Source organism: Hipposideros armiger, unplaced genomic scaffold (assembly GCF_001890085.2).
Source record: "Hipposideros armiger isolate ML-2016 unplaced genomic scaffold, ASM189008v1 scaffold_179, whole genome shotgun sequence".
Lineage (NCBI taxonomy): Eukaryota > Metazoa > Chordata > Mammalia > Chiroptera > Hipposideridae > Hipposideros > Hipposideros armiger.
Window position 1 is genome coordinate 1,175,510 of NW_017731529.1, and position 19,152 is coordinate 1,194,661.

The 19,152-nt window shown below is 34.5% G+C and overlaps 1 protein-coding gene across 7 annotated transcripts in view; it reads right to left on the reverse strand.

Annotated features, from left to right (window-relative positions):
* ADAMTS6 (ADAM metallopeptidase with thrombospondin type 1 motif 6) overlaps positions 1 to 19,152 on the reverse strand; it is a 259,454-nt gene that overhangs the window by 147,211 nt on the left and 93,091 nt on the right. For 6 of the 7 annotated variants that reach the window (XR_002125140.1, XM_019652413.1, XM_019652414.1 and 3 more), the window contains exons 8-9: positions 10,442 to 10,485; positions 6,221 to 6,326 (exon numbers count right to left, since the gene is read on the reverse strand). The exons of the other annotated variant lie outside the window; for it this stretch is intronic. Coding sequence is in view for 5 of the 6 variants with exons in the window: in XM_019652413.1 (XP_019507958.1) it covers positions 6,221 to 6,326; positions 10,442 to 10,485 (150 nt within the window). In the remaining variant the exon portion in view is untranslated. The remainder of the gene's footprint in view (positions 1 to 6,220; positions 6,327 to 10,441; positions 10,486 to 19,152) is intronic. 7 annotated transcript variants of the gene reach the window in all.

Below are 19,152 nucleotides of genomic sequence, written 5' to 3' on the forward strand. Positions count from 1 at the left end.
GGTAGCTAAACTTATACCATACAAAATAGACTTTAACTCAAAAACTGAAACAAGAGACAAAGAAGGTCACATATAGTGATAAAGAGACCAGTTCATCAAGAGAATATAACAGTTGTAAATATTTATGTACCAAACATTGGAGCATCTAAATATATAAAGCAAATACAAAGAAAATAAAAAGGAGAAATAAACAACCATACAATAATAGTTGGAGACTACAATACCCAACTTTTAACAATGTATAGTTCACTCAAACAGAAAATCAATAAATGTTGAACTTGGACTACACTTTATATCACATGGACCTAAAAGACATATATAGATCATTCAATCCAACGGTAGCAGAATACACATTCTTCTCAAGATTACACGGAACATACTCCAGGATAGATCACACAATAGGTAACAACACATGTCTTAACAAATTTAAAAACACTGAAATCACTTTAAGTCTATTTTCTGATCATAATAGTATTAAACTAGAAGTGAAAAATTGGAAAAAAGCAGAAAAAATTGCAAATACATGAAAATTAAACTACACACTGCTGAATAATCAATGGGTCAAAAAAGAAATCAAAGAAGTAACTTAAAACTATCTTGAGGCAAACATAAATGGAAACACAACATACTAAAACTTTGAGATACAGAAAAAGCAATTCTAAAATATGGAAACATCCTATGTGTACATCAATGGATCAATGGATCAAAAAATGTGATGTGGTGTGTGTGTGTGTGTGTGTGTGTGTGTGTGTGTGTGTGTGTAACAGAATATTCTATTGTATGTATGGAATATTACTCAGTCATAAAAAAAGGCAATCCTACCACTTGTGACAACATGGATTAACCTTAAGGGCATTATGGTAAGTGAAATAAGATAGACAAATATTGTATGTCTCATTTATATGGGGAATCTGAAAAGCTGAACTCATAAAAACACAGAAAGTTGGTGGTTGCCAAATTTTCAGTATGGGTGAAATTTTGTTCAAAGTGCACAAACTTCTAGTTATATAAGATGAATGAGTTCTGGAGGGAGGGTCTCATGTACAGCATGGTGACCATAGTTAACAATGCTGTGCTGTATACTTAAGGGTTGCTAAGAGGATGGATCTTAAATGTTCTCACCACACACATTCTAAAAAAGAGTAATTATATGATGTGATGAATGTGTTAACTAACCTTATCACAGTAGTCATTTCACAATATATACATGTATCACATTATCACATTGTACACTTTAAACTTACACAATGTTATATGTCAAGTATATCTCAATAAAGCTGGAAAAAGAAAAAAGAAGAAAATACAAACTACAAATATCAGGAATGAATGATGGAAAATTATGACTTATATTACAGACAGAGACAATAATAGAATATAAGGAACAAGCATATCAAAATAAATTTGACAATTTAGCTAAAATAGTCTAATACTTTGAAAGAAATAACTAATAAAAAAGACAAAAGATTTAGATAATATGTTATAAAAATTAAAATTTTAATTAATAATCTTCCCAGAAAGAAAATTTCTGGCTCAGATGGCCTCATTGGTAAACTCTATAAAATATTTAAGGAAGAAATAACATCCACAAACTCTTTCAGAAATTAGAAATATTCCTAATTCAATTTATAACACTAACTTTATACTAACACCCTTACTAGACAAAGACAATAACAGAAAAGTACAAATCAACCAATTTTCCTAAACAAATTGAGCTGAAATAACTAGATATTCCTATGAGAAAAAAAAAGAACCTCAACTCTTACCTCACACCAAACAACAACAAAAAATTAACTCAAAATGGATCAGAGATCTTAATATAAAAGCTAAAACTACAAAACTTCTAAACAAAAAATAAGAGAAATTTTTCACAATCTAGATGTAAGCAAAGATTTCTTCAAACAGAAAAAACACAAATCAGGAAAGAAAAATTTTAAATTAGACTCATCAATATTCTGCTTTTCACAAGACAGCATTTTAAAAAAATGAATAGCAAGCGACCGACTTAAAGAAAATATTCATGTTATGTATACATGATGATGACTTTTACCCAGATATTGAGAACTCTTACAACTCAAGAAGAAGAAAACATTGCTTTTTAAAAAATGGGAAAAGGAAGACATTCAAAGAAGACAATGAATGACAAGCACATGAAAAGAAGCTCATCATCACTAACATCATTAGTTTATCAGAAAATAAATGATCAACTAATTAAAACCACAATGAGATACCACTAAAATGCATAATAATGGCTAAAATCAAAAGGATAATAACAAATGTTGGCAAGTATCTGAAGTCATCAGAATTCTCAGAGCTTGCTAGTGGGAATGCAAAAGTGAAACTAACCCACATCATATTGCCAGCAGTAACACCCACGGTAAATAAAAGCGTATGACCAAACAAATACTTGAACATGGAATGTCACAGTCCTAGTTGTAATTGCTCAAAACAAAAAACAGTCTAAAATGATATGACATGTGACATTGTGATTTGAAATGCTATTCAGAGAAAAAGAAACTACTACTGATACACAACAACATAGATGAATCTCAGAAATGTGCTGAGGGAAAAAACCTACACACAAAAGAGTACCTGCTATTTACGTTCATTTAAATGAAACTACAGAAAAAGCAAGCCTACTCTATAGTGATAGAGAACAGATCTGTGGTTGTCTGGTGGCAGGGAAAGAGGAAGGGGGCTGGAGGCTGTAGAGGGACAAGGGGACTTTTGTAATGGAAATGTTGATATCTTGATTGTGGTGGTGGATACATGGTTATATACATTTGTCAAAACGTACACAAAATGACTGCACCTTTATTGTACGTAAATTATACCTAAATAATGTTTTAAAATGTACTCATGGGAAAGCAATCTCTTCTAGAAAACAGAATACTCCTTAACTCATTTTATAAGATTAACATTATTTTGATACCAAAACCAGACAAAGGCATTAAAGTTCTAAATACCTTGGTGTATGTTTACAACTAACCTCCTATTATGAAAGCACAGCACTGATCAAGCATGTAAAGGCACTTAGGTACTTACAGCAGAAGGGAAGTTTCTATTAAAAGAAAACAGTAATAGGAGCTTCCTAACACACGTAACCTAAATTACAATTTTATCCTGAAGTTTTGCCACATTTCTCCTTTTTTAAAAAAATTCATCTCCTAGCCAATCTTCTATAGAAAGTGTCATCCTATTGGTAAGGCCAAACACTGGTGTTGATTTCCAAAAGCAAGACCAATAATATATCCCTGCAGCTTTCAATACAACTTTTAACACTTCTTTAAATTTTCTCAGAATCAGTGTCCTAGTTCACTCAATCACTATCAATTAATAAATGAGTTGTCACATCTAAAAGATTAATGATCTTAGGACCTAGTCTTATTTTTGAAAAAAAATCTGACATATATAATAGTAGAGAGAGAAAGTAGCATAATGCATAATGGACTCCCATCCACACATCATCAAGATTACAAAATTCAACATGTTGCTATTGTTGCTTTATCTTTCTTTTTTTCCTTTCTTTTAAAAGCAAATCTCAGATGTCCTGTCTCTTTAGTCCTGAATACTTCAATGTGCATCCCTAAAAAACATGAATATTTTTAAGATCTCTTTTTAAGGCTATTTTCATACAGTATGGGTACATTAGATTGCTTTCTCAATATACCAGAGGTCTGGTTGAATTCTTGCAACCCCTCTTCAACATCATATTTTTTTCAACTTCTGAAACCTATGGCAACTACATAATTAATGAAAAAAAAATCTTTCAGAAGACATTCTTTTCTATACAGTTTCATTAAGTGCCTTTGGCTTATGGCTTACATTAAAGTTAGACATGTCATTTAAATATAGCATAAACCTCATTTTTTCATTTGACAAGAAAACTAATTTCTTGTTTTCACAAAGGCATGGAGAGAAATAAAAGTGAAATAAGGCCCAGCCAAAGCAGAAAGTTTTCCCATGGCTGTTCAAAATGGATATTATATCCCTACACAAGTATACAGTGGGTGCAAAACCATATTCTACACAATTTTTTTAAAAGGGAACAACAGTTGCATTCTAGTGACTCAGTAGGGACACTTATCAGTAATTCATGGTCAAACATTCATCAGCACGATGAATCTGCAGATATCAACATATCATTTAACATCCATCCTACTAAACAATATACGTTACAAAAATTCAGTACACTTTATCTGAAAAGTATACTCAATGTATTTACCATGGCTGTTACTTTGTTTCAGGAAGAACAGAGAGCTCTGTATTTCAGAGATAATGAGAGTTGTACCAGAGTTGACTTGCTAAGTACCACAAAGCTAAACCCTAAGATCTTAAAAGCAAGGAAAGGAATCTGTATCCATGAAATAGATTTTCCCTAACTAACCAAATAATAATTTGACATATTGAAAAAGATAATATGTGAAACAACACATCCTTCCTAGTGGTCTGGGGGAAAAGGGATCGAGATAGTCACATAGTAATCAACTGGACGTGGAAAGCAAGCTAATTTTTAGTCTGTCAAATAACATTTTTGAATGGAAGCATTTCTTCTGGCTCTCAATATAAAATGGATTCACCCCACCCCATTTTTAAACATGAATTACCTGTAAAATAAAGTTACTCCAAGACACATGAAATCTTGAGGTACATTCTACATCTTTCACAATTCTTACACATAAGGTATAAACCATTCATCATAGAAAAAAATGAAAAGGAATTACCCACTAGGCCAACAAAAAAACCTGGGAAGGCTGAGAGTAGCTCAGTTAGAATCTTCAAAGGTACAGAGATAACCCTGAGCTCAGCTATTTAAGTACATACTAGAAGGGGCTCACCATGCATGTGTTGGCATAGACTATAACTTGTGACTGCAGGAAGAAACAGTGCTCTCATACACACACGATTTGTCTGCTGTGTTACTTGTCCTGACCTTTCAATTTAAGTGAATGTAACAGAACCTATTACATTCAGTCTGGCTGCATAAGATTATATAAGACAATCATTAATGAGCCAGATTTTTAAGTGTGCTGAAGATAAACTGACCCCTTCAGAGGGCTTTTCCCTTTTGTTCCCCTGCTGTGTATTGCAATGGGAACTAGGACACCAATAGTTTTAGGACTTCATTAAAAGCGCAATACTGACTTTTCCCAATGTCTGAATCAAATCAGCTTTGAAACTTGCCAGTTACTTGAAGTTACACATAAATCAATACCAATTTGGTAAAATTTAAATTGCAATTTTCAAAATAATGCAACAGGCTGACCCAATTTTACTCTCCACTTTCAAAAAAAAAAAAAAAGCTAAACTACAGATTTATTTCAGGAATGACCTCTGAGGCAAGTGTATAATAAACATTCATTTTTGGGGGTTTTTCCCCCCACCCATTTCTCTACCCAAAAAGCAGACTGTAAAACTTAAATCATACAAATGTCAGGAGTTCTTGCAAATAGGCTGTTTGTTTGAATAAAAAATGTTTGACTATCCTTTTAAAGTTTTCAAACTTCTCTCTCCCTCCACATGAGCAAGCTTTTACATTTACTTATTGTCTGTCGTTTGAAGTAAAGTAAGGGTTTTACTGCTGAAGGGAAGGGGCGGGGGCATAGAACAGTTTTTGGCACACATTTATTTAAAACAAATATCGAAAACTCTAGATCCTCTTAAAAAATAGTGAGGATGATATCTCACTACTCTTATAACATCAGTATTTTTTTTTCCAATAACATACAAGTACACCTGAAAATACAAGTTACATAGCAATGATCGCACAAATTTTAGGCCTGGAAAAGGTATGCTCACAGCTGTGTGAAGAGTGAAAACTCGAAGTTCATTTTATGGTAGTGGTGTCAATAATGATTTTAAAATATATAGGTGTTGTCACTTGAGGAAAAGAAAGATCATTTCAACAATTTGACTTTGAGGAACCGGGTGTTGAGTAGAACGCACTAAAGCTAAATTATTTCAAATGTACGCATATAACAAAACTTAAGTGTGGTGCATTCACCACTCCAAGAATACTAGTCATTGAATCAGAGAGATTATTTAACAAGTCTCCAGTCCTTAAGATGATTTATCCCAACACCCCAGATGATAACATTCTCTACTGAATTCAGACAAAGAGGCAGTAAAATATGGTTGAGCACATGCGCTCCATACAGTAGTTATGCGTTGCTCAAAAGAGTGGAGCTCTAAAATTTATTTTGATTTTCTTAAACTCACTCACTTGTGACCAATCTCATGTGCAATGGTAAAAGCTGAACCCAGGCCAATGTCTTCATTAATGCTGCAGCTCCTTTCAGGCTCACACATTCCAGCCACAGAGGCCAAGCCTGAATAAACACAAGGAGACACAAAGGGTCAAGCCAAGGTGTTTCAGTCTTAAAAAGCCCATGCTTATAAATGCCTGGATTCTTTTTAATAACCTCCATGCACAGAAGGAGCAGTTGGCAAAAGGTTAACTTTCTAGTCATTTGCAAAATCACTGGGGGGAGTTTCACTTTGCCGGCTAGACATTAATATTTTTTGAACTGCAGTCAGTGCTGGAAAATGTCTAGACTAGGGGTTAGATTTATAAATTTTACTTCTGGTAACTTGGGACCACCTAGTAACTTGAGCCAGAAGAGGGAATTCAAGAAAGCATTTCTATTTTAACATTCTACAGGCTGTAGAAAGCAAAATATATCCACATTATTTTTCTAAAGAGATCTGTTTAAATTTAGTGGGTTCATAAAAATATACAAGCAACTTTTTAGTTACCAAAAAAAAAAAAAAAGGGAATCCCAAATGGTTTTTAAAAATGACATTTTTATAAAAACAAAAATGAATGATTCAAAAGAGAAGGAGAACTGTTAAAGATGGCAGGTTTTTGCATTTTTTTAATATTCTGAAATTAGTCCTGAAAGTCATGCAACAACTTATTTAAGTATTTTAATGGTAGGAAAGTCATTCACATATTCAGATATCCCATCCCTCTTCAATGCATTAGAGTTTTACCAATAAAACAAAAACTATGGTGTTAATTCGCTGATTCTAGTGAAATGTTATGTTACTCCAAATATTCTTCCCATGGGAATTTTAGTATGTAAAGGCTTTCATATTTACTTCAAAATGATAAAATGTCATGTATTACAGGGAAACAGATGCCAACTCATACTTAACACACATTGGGACAAAAGTCAGTTAGGAAAAACTGAAGGAAAAGGAGGGAAAACACTTTATGTTGGTAATCTATCATCACTCAAATATTAATAATTATCTTCCCACCAAAGGTGATTTTAATCCAATTCAGTGAATATTTATTTAGTGCAATAAACAATGTTCTATGCTAGGTACAATTTTCCAGTTGCACTAATTTGAAAAAGCAAACGCTATTCAATTTATATTGTTACTAACAAGAAAGCACTAGAAATTGTTTTTCCATATCTTCTAATATAAATTATCAACATAATAACCACATTAAAACAGAGGTGAGGTTAGTGCTGGATGTGCTAATAGGTTGTTTACTTTTCCTACTGTTTTATGTAAAGGGGCAGGAGTTTGGGGAGGGGTTGATTTCTGCCTTAGTTATTATGAATAACTGGTGTCACCCTGTGCTGCCCCTTCCATTCACTTAGAAGTCTTGGAACCTGAAGAAGAGGATGTAAAAAGAGGGACCAGTTGGGGCAAGGCAGCTAAATTTTTTTGGTTAATCAAAAATATTTAACAAATATATTTTCAAACTCTACTGAGAGAGAGACAGAGAGAGAAAGAAAAAAAGGTTGCAGTACATTGTCTGGCTTTCAGCTATTGGGTTCAACATCGTCCATGATATGGGAGGAACAAAGCCAAAACTGTTTCTGTTTTGAGCTTTATGCACTTTGTTTTAAAAAAGAAGATTACTAAAAATAATTATTATTAAATTACATTTCTTGTATTTCCTCAAATATATTATTCTATGGGTTAGCTTTTTGTTTGTTGTGGCTGTTATTGTTGTTTGGTATGTCCATGTGACTGTACATTTAATTGAGCATTCTCAATGACTCCCCAGGGAGTATTTGCAAGTGCAGATTTACCTCTGTATCTAATATAAAACTGTTAGCTCAACTTAAGACAGAACATATTTGGGAAATAACTACTACCTGCTGAAAATATAAAGGTAAATCTTAACTAAAATAAAAGAACAACCTAAAAGCTAATGTATTTTCACAACCCCCCACCATTTTCTGTATTCCTATAAAATCGAAGCTGTCAAAGTTCTTATGTGTGATTGTGTTAATAGGGGTTTGATTACTATTTGGGTCATTTAGATTTCCTCAGTTTGATGGCCACAGTTTGCACCCTTAAATCTGCTTAGCCATGTTACGATTGCCTGTCAGAGGTACTAAGAAAGAGAATATGCAAGGACCAGCATAACAACCAACGTGAAAGTTACTGGATTGACCACTCAGAAAGAAAAAAAACCTGATCAGTTCTGTACTGATAATATATTTTCCACATAAGAAGGTCAAAACTTGTATATTTATGTAGTTCATTCAGTTTTCACTACGGGGCAGTATAAAAGATCATTATAATTATTTGTAACTTGAAAAATAATTTATATTCAGCTTGAAAATGCATTGACATGTATTGATTCTAGAAATTAATAAACTATCAAAATTTGAACATATTATTTTGAAAAATATAAAAGGAGAGGTAGATTAGGAAAACACCTCAAATCTACTTTGGCAAAAATGACAAAGTATTAGGCAGTGTTATTATTAAGGTCCCAAAGAAGAACATAGCTCACTGTAAATAATGTACCTTCATAGAGCAGAATAGAATCTATAGATATATAGATATATACATGTGAATATAGATATATATGTATATATTTCCTCAAACATACACACACAAACACACACACACACACACACACACACACTAGAGAAATAAGAGCTCTAGTTTTTACCGTCTTTGAGGCTTAGTGTCTAAGGCATATAAAATTGATTAAGCTCTCAGTAAATGCTTACAGAATTTGAACAATAATAGAGTGAGTAGGGTAAACAGTATAGATAATTTGTATATTAAATAGTATCAGTTCATTTTTTATAGTACTTCTTTACTGAACACATATTTTTCTTAAATGATTTTAACAATATCCCTGCAGCATAAGTGCAGATATTACTTCTACTTCATAGGTAAGGAAACAGAGGAACTAAAGCCTAAATAAACTATAGAAGGTAATACACTGAAACTGTCAGAGCCAGTTAAGTTTCCCGTTCAGGGCCTCTTCCATTGGATTATGTTGGCTTGTTAACCTAAAATACTACACAGAATATCTTTTTGATGTAAGCTCTCTCATCAGAGATCTCCTTCTGCACTACGCTTTTGAACTAGCCAACTTCTCCATTGTAATGCCCATCCTAGGCTAATTGGGATTTCTTCTGTAGCCATAAATCCTGAGGGAACTGAGGTAGAAGACTGGAAGGCAGGTAAAAATCACAAGAAAAATTTTAATCTCTAAAGAGATAATTCAATTAACTCCCCAGGAAATTGGGTAATACCTTTTCTCCCACTTCTACTTTAATTTGATCTTCCCAAAATTCTTATGAGGTGCATAGGAATAGATTTCATAATTATTCCTTTACAGATAAGAAAATTGAGACTTGTCATAGAGAAACTACAGAATTCAGCTTCAGTCGCTTAACTTCTGAGTCTTTAATAGGTCTTAATGACACTAAAGGATTACCATAGAAAAAAAGTTTCTACTTCCTAAAATAACTCTAGTTGCTTAATAATTTAGTCTACTTGAGAGCTACCATTTCCTCCCAGCCATTTGTATTTGCAGTTAACTTTAACCAGTATGAAGTTATGCTCTGCAACAAAAAGGGATTTTTTAAATTCTAGACTACTACAGAAATGCTTTTTAAAACACAAATGATATTTGGGAAGCACAAGAAATATAGTCCTGTCTCCTCTCTCTCTCTACTAATGTCTTTAATATTTTTCAAAATTTATTTTTTTGTTCAGGTACTAAAACCTTCTAATAATATCTTAATTTATGGGGATATACTCTTGCCATCAAATTGCACCAAAAATACTACTGTTCTCAATGCCTCTTCCTTAAGTATCTCCAAAGTTTTTTTCCCCTTTTCTTTTCTAGCCTGAGAATTGAAGATGCTGGTTTGCTCTCAAACTCCTTAGTATTTTTGGAAAATACATTACAAAGATGTATTATATGAAAATGACTGGAAACTTTTTATTTATTTTTATTGTTTGATGATTTTGAATCATCTTCTAGGTTGTTTTTAATCATCATTCCACTTGTTTCCTAATAAGTGACATATCTACAAAGGTCAGGTTTAACAATTGATAGGAATAATTTCAGATGTGTCACGAATGAAAACGACCAAATTAATAATAACGAGGAAAGCCAGCGGACCAAAGAGACAATCTGAACTATCCTCCCTTTATAAAACAAACTTACCCAGTGTTCCACAGGGCTTATTTTTATAAGTGCAGATATCATATCTATAGAGGAGAAAAAAGAGAGATGAAATTTGTAATCTGATCAAATCTGTAAAATATTTTCATATATTCATCACATTTCTTTCTTGGAGCTCTGGTTGTCAGACCACAATCAGTGCAATTATGAGCAGCCAGCTGGAGTGTTGGCATTTTCAGCACTCTGGGGGACACCGCCGGCTGCACTACACTCACAGCCGCTGGCTGGCAGCCAATGGGACACCTGCCAGTAAGAAAGAAAGGTTAAAGTGGATTTTTGTAATTGCGAGTTCCATAAAACCATCTACCTGACTGTTCTGAAGCTAGAATAGCTTGTCTGCAGATTGCTACTGCTTCTGCAAAAAGTGAACGGGTGGCTTTTTATTCCCAGTGAAACAGCTGGGATATTTTCTTATTATAGCCACAGACTGTAGTTTATACTTCTGAGCTACAAACACTATTTGGAGTTCTTTCAACTCTAACACAAGTTCTTGTTTAAAAACAAACAAACAAACAAATAAAAAACAAAACAAAAAAACACTAGTGCAATAGAGCAGTGGGAATGAAATTGATAGTTTTCCTAGTTGTATACCAGCAATTTAGCGTGGTTAAAACACAAATATGTTTAAGTGATTTTTATAAACAGCTAAACAAATAGTTCAATGGGAAACTTCCCTAATATTGGCCAGACTTAATTCTAATGCTATGTCTGTCACATTACAACTTAATACAAATGATGGGAGTCCATAGATATGTTATATATTTTAAAACATACTACATTGAGAATGCTACATCAATGTTGATGTGAACATTTATTTTAAGCATTTTTATAATATTCTTGAAAACCAATTTTTAAAACCAAAAGTATTACGAGTTTCTAAAATGAGAATAAAAAATATACTTAAAAAGACATAACATTCTTATTTGCCTGTTTTATGCTAGAAATAAAAAGCCTTTCTCTTTTATTGTATATAAATGATGATTAGTCCATATTACTGGGTGGAAAGGGTTACTAATTAATCTCCTAATCAAGTCTTCATCTTCTTGTTCAAACTCTACAAATGTTGCTTCCTTACATTTGAAGAAAGGGATTTCTTCTTCTCCTCTTGTGTAACTTTCTCTTCTGACTACTCACACACTCACCCTCTGTCTTTCTTGTTATTGGTAAACCACGTGATTGTAGAATCTGGTACACTTTTGAATATAAGACATAGAGCGGGTACATGGTGTATTTACAAAAGCACCAGAAAGTATATTCTGGGTGTCACAATAAATTTACCTTGTGATCATAGTATGTACTACCTATGATGTCACATAGATACAACCCATACCGGCAGTCTTCAAGGAAATGTAAATAAATACTTTTCACGGATAATACAGATATAAATGTTTAAGTGGAATCGACTTCCAAATCCTCAACCACATGTGCCCTTTCCTAACACTGATCTGCCTGAGAATGCACCCAACAAGCCACCAGTTTTCCCTTCCTTTTGTCTTTCTCAATTGCCGTTTCCAGCTTACTTCTCACCCATCCCAAACCTTGTTATGGTGTATTGCTCCCTGGGCCTACAAGTCTCCAGAGCACATGCAAAGGGATAACTCAGGAATGCGTTGATCCTAGGGGATAATCTCTTATGAGCAAGTAAGAAAAATTGAAGGGGGTGATGCTGATTTCATCCTGGTAAGACTCTCTTTCCACCAGTCTGTTGGACTGCTTATAAACCAATCTATATATCCATCTCACAGTCAGAATTCAGACATGATATGGTTGTCATGGAATGTATTAATGTGTTCATTTCATCTAAAAAATGAAGTCAGGCTTATTATTGACAAACAATAAGTCTGACTTAACTACGTAGTTTGGCAATGAGGGCTGATTTAGCCAATTAAATTGTATGGTGAACATTTTGCATGTTTCAATGAAACAGGCAACTCCAAAGTTTTGACTAAATTTTTATTAAAAGCATATATACTACATATAATACGTTTTTAACTATAGTCTCTGTAGCTACTTAACTTGTGATAAAAAGTATTTTAGATATCAATTTTAAAATATGCAAAATGGTACATTATTTTAGAAAGCAAATTAAGCAAAAAGTTTCATAATCACAGACAAATGCAACTTGTATTTCCACCTCATAGCATCCTTTTCTCCTCTCCTCTCATTGCTCTCATTTTGCCTACACCTTTTATGTTACACTTCTGATGAATATCATTTCATTCTGTCATGACTGCCCCAAATACCTACATAAAGACTAAAGCCATCAACAAATAATGCAAGCTAAAGCGTCTTTGACTAAGATAATTGTATTTGCATTTTCCTCAGCTTTCCCCAATCCCCTAGCATACTTACAGAATTCTCTATAGGATATTCTATAGTGAAAAGACATGCCATTCCCTCGTGGCTTTTGCATTCAATTCAATTCACACTATATCCTACTCTAGTCTATATTCAGGGACAGCAATTATTATGATATATGCATTACTTTTAATACCAAATTCTGAAAAGCAACATTTTTACATTCATTCTTTCATATATGGATTTGCTGAGGACCTATCATAAGCCCAGGTATAGCGCCATACACTAGACTCTAAAGATGGGTAAGTAAGTTAGTTGTGGCCTATTTGGGAAAAGACACATAAGCAGGTAAGTTATAAAATAACTAAAGATGATTATGTAAATGTAAAAAAAAGCATTAAATTTATACACAACAGAGCCAATACATGTTAGCTATTATAATGATAATTGCCATAGTCAAGTTATATACAAAACACTACGGAAATACAGAGGAAGGAGTGATTCCACAATAGAAAACTAGGGAATTGATTCATATAGGACATAACATCTGAAATATATTTTAAAGACTTAGCCAGATAAAATACAAAAGAAAGGCATTCCAGGCATACAGAATAATCAAAGGAACAGGCTCTAGAAAGGTAAAACATATGCAGGGAACTACAAGAAGTCCACAGAGGCTGAGTGAAACATTGACTGTATAAAATAAAATATCAGAAAATGAATTTAGGAAGTCGGTGTTGGGGGGACAGAGTATGCCAAACCAGATTTGTTTTTTTCCTATAGGGAAAAGAAACTTAGAAAATAGTTTGCAAGATAGGAAAAAACATTTTTTAAGTATGTTTACATGAGTATGTATACAAATTAAGTTTGTATATGGATAAACGCCTGGAAGGATAACAGAGGGGATCAAAGGAAGAGGTGGGAGAGTAGGGACAATATAATGATTTTTACTGTATCATATACATTTCTAGATAACCAGCATTCAACCAGAAATTGTTTCAGTATGCCTGTCTCTGATGATCAACACAAGAACTAATTAATAATTAGCCTAACGAATGTTTAATAAATATTGAAAAAGTGTTTTTCATTAAAGGAAGAAATTAGTGGCATTCCAGACCTGCAGATTGGCAGGATAGTTCAGAGGCACTCCTCAATTCTTCATGAACACATAGAAGGATCCAGCAAACTTTGTAGGCTGTACATTTACGTAAAGCATCTGAGATTGGTCTTGTGTGTCCACTCATTGGTTTGGAGGATCATTGTGCCAGATGAGAAACGCAAGGGTAACAGAATTCTGCTTTAAAATATGTTCACGTACCTACTGAGTGCATTTTTCACACAAAGCGTTGCCAGAGCACCTAAATAACAGACAGCTGGAATGTCAAGCTTTCAAAAGAAACAGTATGAACTATTTTGTGCCTCCTTGTTTAATAAATATTTGTATGCTTAATGGAATTTGATCTAAAACATCCCTTCCTTAAAACTGATAGCAATGCTTACTCAGCAAACGCTAAGGGTTTGCCTGACCATACTAGCTTAGCTCAGTTTGAAACAATAAAAATTCCTGATGGATGGAAGGAAGAGCTGATGTAGTTAATAAGAAAAATAATTTATATTTGGCTATATCCACCATGATGTATACCTCTAAAAGATTACTCTTCTTTAGGCTAGTCTTATAATTATGAGTAGACTTTAGCCATGGCTTAAAAACTTTACGCAGTCTTACGCATGAACTGTAATATAGAATCAAGTTGTATTTATATCAAAATTGGGGATGATAAATCTAAAAAACTTAAGTTTCTATTCAAGAAAAACTTCCTCAACTTCAATACAATATTGATTAATACAAATATTTTTCCAAACCTTGATTGTGTGTGTTTGCTCAACACTGTGCTAGCTCTACATAATAAAATGTTCAGCACAAGTTCAAGGTAATCATTTGAGACATTTAAAAAATTAGAAATTGCTTTAATTCATTTACTTTCATATTTTTATAAACTTCCTATTTTTTTCACATTTAACTTTTTAATTTTTTGTGTGTTGTTTATTCCACCCATTCTCTCAATATTGTCATTCCTTCTTTCTCATGTATGCATTTCTGATTCTTTCCTATAAACTGTGCTGTCAGCCCCACAGTCTAGAGATGATAAGTATCTTGAGACATTATCTAATTCAAGCCACATTAACTTAAACCAGGATTTCTCAGTCTTCTCACATCTCACTTTTAAACATCATTTGTGAGGGTTATACGGCATCATGTTGAAAAATGATGTTTACAGGTAAGATGTGAGAACACTGAGAGATACATATAGGAGCTGAAATAAGGTGGCTCATACTTGGCCTAATTTGGGAAATGGCTTCTTTCTCCTGACTTACTCATTTTTACTTTACATCATATTAACTCTATATCCTATCAACTTTCTCTGCCATACTATGGTTTTGTCTCATTTTCCTCCAGACCTGAGCCAGTTCAGAAAAAATTGCAAAGAAAAATAATGCAAGGATTCTTGCTTTACCCCAAAGATATAATTGGTGTGCTTTTAGGACTTATCTTGCTGCCGTAAGATTTGAAGAAAAAAGAGACTAAGAAAAATGAGTTCCCCATTGCCCACTCTCAGCCCCCTTTAAACAAATCAATCTCTACTAAATCTTGACCAACCAGATGTGGCAGGAGCCCCTAAACTTAGGCCTTTGGTCTAAACTTGATCTAGGCTAAAAAGTACACCGGAGTGCTAAGATGGGGCAGAAAAGCTGAAATATGATTAGAAAAGGTTCTCTGGATTCTGAATTTAGATAGGAAAATACTACCTTATCATGGTAGTACTTGTTTTGATTTCTTTTCATGAGAGAATACTAAAGGCCTCTGGGCAGATAAAAAAAGAACTAAGAAATATGATCTTAGGAATCTTCATAAAGCCAGGCACCTAAAGGAAATAAGAGTTCTGTTTTTGGATGAGTAGATGAGTGTATACATTGTTATTCCCTTGTCCTAATTTCACAAGGTAGGACTGAATGAGCAAGATCAAAACCAAAGAGGTTGGTTGAATATCCGTTACTATAATATTAACATACTTTTCTGCTGTGAATACTTTCAACTCTTTAATCTCCTAATCATTTTTGGCTAGACATGGCCATCAGAGGAAACTGACCAAAACATATGATTAAGTTCCATTTTAAGATCTGCAAAATATAGCACTACCTTACAATGATGAAATACCTGGATGGGTTCTTAAAACCTTTTCCAAAAACTACATTCCATTCTTATGCAAGAGCAATAGACACTGCAAAGAGGCATTCCTTTCAATGATTTAGTTTTGAAATGGAATAAATAAAAATCTAAACTCTGAGACTCATTTGTTTAACACTGAGTCACAGACTTACTTCCAAACAGACTGTCCCGGGTACTGCGCTGTCTCATTTAGTTCTCTTAGATGTGGTGGTGAGGGCCAAGTGATAGTGACGCAGCGATTTCCTGCTTTCTTTACACGCACTGAGGAACCAGCATTATAAAACTGATTTCAGTTATAAAAACAATTGCAATGAAATAATACAGAGAAAAAATTATTTTAACTCAATATATGCAAGAATGTACACAACTTTCTATGATACATGAAAAAGATGATAAGACTACTTGTTTTAGTTTGGGCTGCTGTAACAGCATACCATGGACCGGGTGGTTAAAAAGACAGACATTTATTTCTCACAGCTCTGGAGGCTGGGAAGCCCAAGATCAAGGTGCTGGCAGATTCAGTGTCAGGTGAGGGCCTGCTTCCTAGCTCATGGACAGGCAACTCCTCGCATACTCACATGGCCTTTTGTTGGTGCTTGCTCATGAAGAGAGAGAAAGTTCTAGTGTCTCTTCCTCATCTTATAAGGGCACAAATCCCATCATACGGGTCCACCATCAAGACCTCATCTAAAGCTTATCACCCAAAGGCCCCACCTCCAATTACCAACACATTAGAGATTAGGACTTCACCACTGGAATTTTCGGGGAGAAAGCAAATGTTTGGTCCATAATGTTTCACCCTTATCCCCCCAAATTCATGTCCTTCTTGCATACGAAATACATTCATTTCATCCCAACAGTCACAGAATCTTAACTCATTCCAGCATCAACTCTAAAGTCCAGAGTCTCATCTAAATATCATCTAAATCAGATACGCATGAGGCTCCAGGTACAATTCATCCTGAGGGAAAGTTCCTTTTTGGCTGTGAACCTGTGAAACCGAAAAAGCTAAGTGTTTCCAAAACAAAATGAAGGGGCAGGCATATTATACAAGTTCCCATCCCCAAAGGGAGAAATCAGAAGGAAGAAAGGGCGATGGGTCCCGAGGAAATCCAAAACCTAGCACAGCAAATTCCATTAGATCTTAAGGCTTGAGAATAATCCCCGTGGGCTGATGCTTTGCCCTCTGGGCCCTGTGGGGTAGGAGCGTAGTCACCCCGTGCCTTCAGCTTGGCAGAGTCTGCCCACATGACTCTCTGTGAAGGCCCTCCCATGCAGCTCTGCAGGGCAGCAAATCCGTTCTTCGAAACCCAGGTAGAGACAGTCTGGCCTCCCAGGCCATGCGTGCTGGGCCTATGGTGGGAGTAGCAGCCCTGATGATCTTTGAATTGCCTTTTTTTGAAGATGCAATGTATGTTCACAGCCTTCCTTCATTCCCGCCTATTTTCTCTGTGTTAGTCCCAGGTGGCAGTGTTTCTCCTGGTATAATCTCGTCTTTCTTGATGGCTCTGTGGGATGGCTGGTGATGTCCGAAGCTCATACCCATACTGATCTCCTTATCATAGGGTCAGCCAGCCACACTCTCAGTGTTCTCTTCTGAATATGCTTCCTCATGTTTTATAATATGGACAGGCTGAGAATTTCACAAATCCTTATGTTCCTTTTTGCTCAAGAATTCCTTCTTCAATACATTTCTCTTTCCATATTTTTACTGTAAGTCAGAAGAACCAAGCCACTCCTTCAACTGTTTGCTTAGAAATCTTCTCAGCTATGTATCCAATTTTATCTCAAGTTCTACCTTTCTCAAAACTCTAAAACATGAATATAATTCAGCCAAGTTCCTTGCCAGTTTATAACAAGAACCACCTTTTCTCTATTGTCTAATACCATATTCCTCATTTCTGACCAAGACATCACCAAAATGGCCTTTATCATCCATATTTCTATACCAACATTCTGTTCACAATTATTTGTGTATTCCATAAGAAGATGAATGCTTTCTCTACAACTCTCCTCTTTTCTTTCTGAGCTCTCACCAGAATTGCCTTTAAAAGTCCGTTCCAGGCAATCCTGGCTTTTTCTAGCATGCACCTCAAAATTCTTCTAGCTCGTACACATTATCAAATTCCAAAGGTTCCCATTTTCAGGTATTTGTTACAGAAGCACCCAACTTCTTAGTACCAATTGCTGAATTAGTCAGCTTTGGCATCTACTACAAAATACTATAGACTGTGTGGCTTAAACAACGATTTATTCCACATAGTTCTGGAAGTCCCAAATTAAGATACTGGCAGGTTTGGGGTCTAGTGAAGGGCCTCTTCCTGACTTGCAGACAGCCACCTTTTTGCTATATCTTAACTTGGTGGGAAGTGACAGGGCTCTGGTCTTGTTCTCTTTTTAGAAGGGTACTAATCCCATTATGGGGCTCCACTGTCACGACCTCATCTACATCTAATTATCTCTTATAGGCCCCACCTCCTAATATCATCACATTGGGGGGTAAGGTTTCAACATATGGATTTTAGGGGACACAAACATTCAGTCCATAACACCACTTTAAATAGTTAATTTGATCAAGTTTATGTACCTCATTTCACAGGTTACATCTTTTTAATAACATTCATCTCTTTATCTGAAGGACATTAATTATCTGAAGAAAGTTACTTGCTGATATTTTTGAATGTCTAAAACCTAAGACCAACCATAGGTGTATTATCTAATGAGGTAACATTATTTATTATTATGTAAACATTTTATACAATATTTCTCAAAGATATGTCATGGTTATTTGCTTAATAAATACTAGATACTTTTAGCTACTAATTCCTAACATATATCAGAGACTGCCCTTGATTTTGTTCATGGAATAAATTAAAGATTTACCATTAGTTTGTAAAATACCTTGGTGGCTATTCACATCATAATATGAGTTTTCCGTTTATTCTAGTAGGGATTTTCTGTTGGGAAACATAGAAATAGTTAGCCAGCAGTGTCTTCTGCCCTTGCAAAATTGTCCTCAAATCACTGGAAAATATTGGTCTAGCTAAGGTTGAGACTTTCACATCTAAGTTATAAAAGCCTACCAATATAGGGTTTTCACCCCTTTACAATCATCAATTTAACAGATTATTCATTTCTCCTCTGGGTCTTTTCTCATTACTATTTC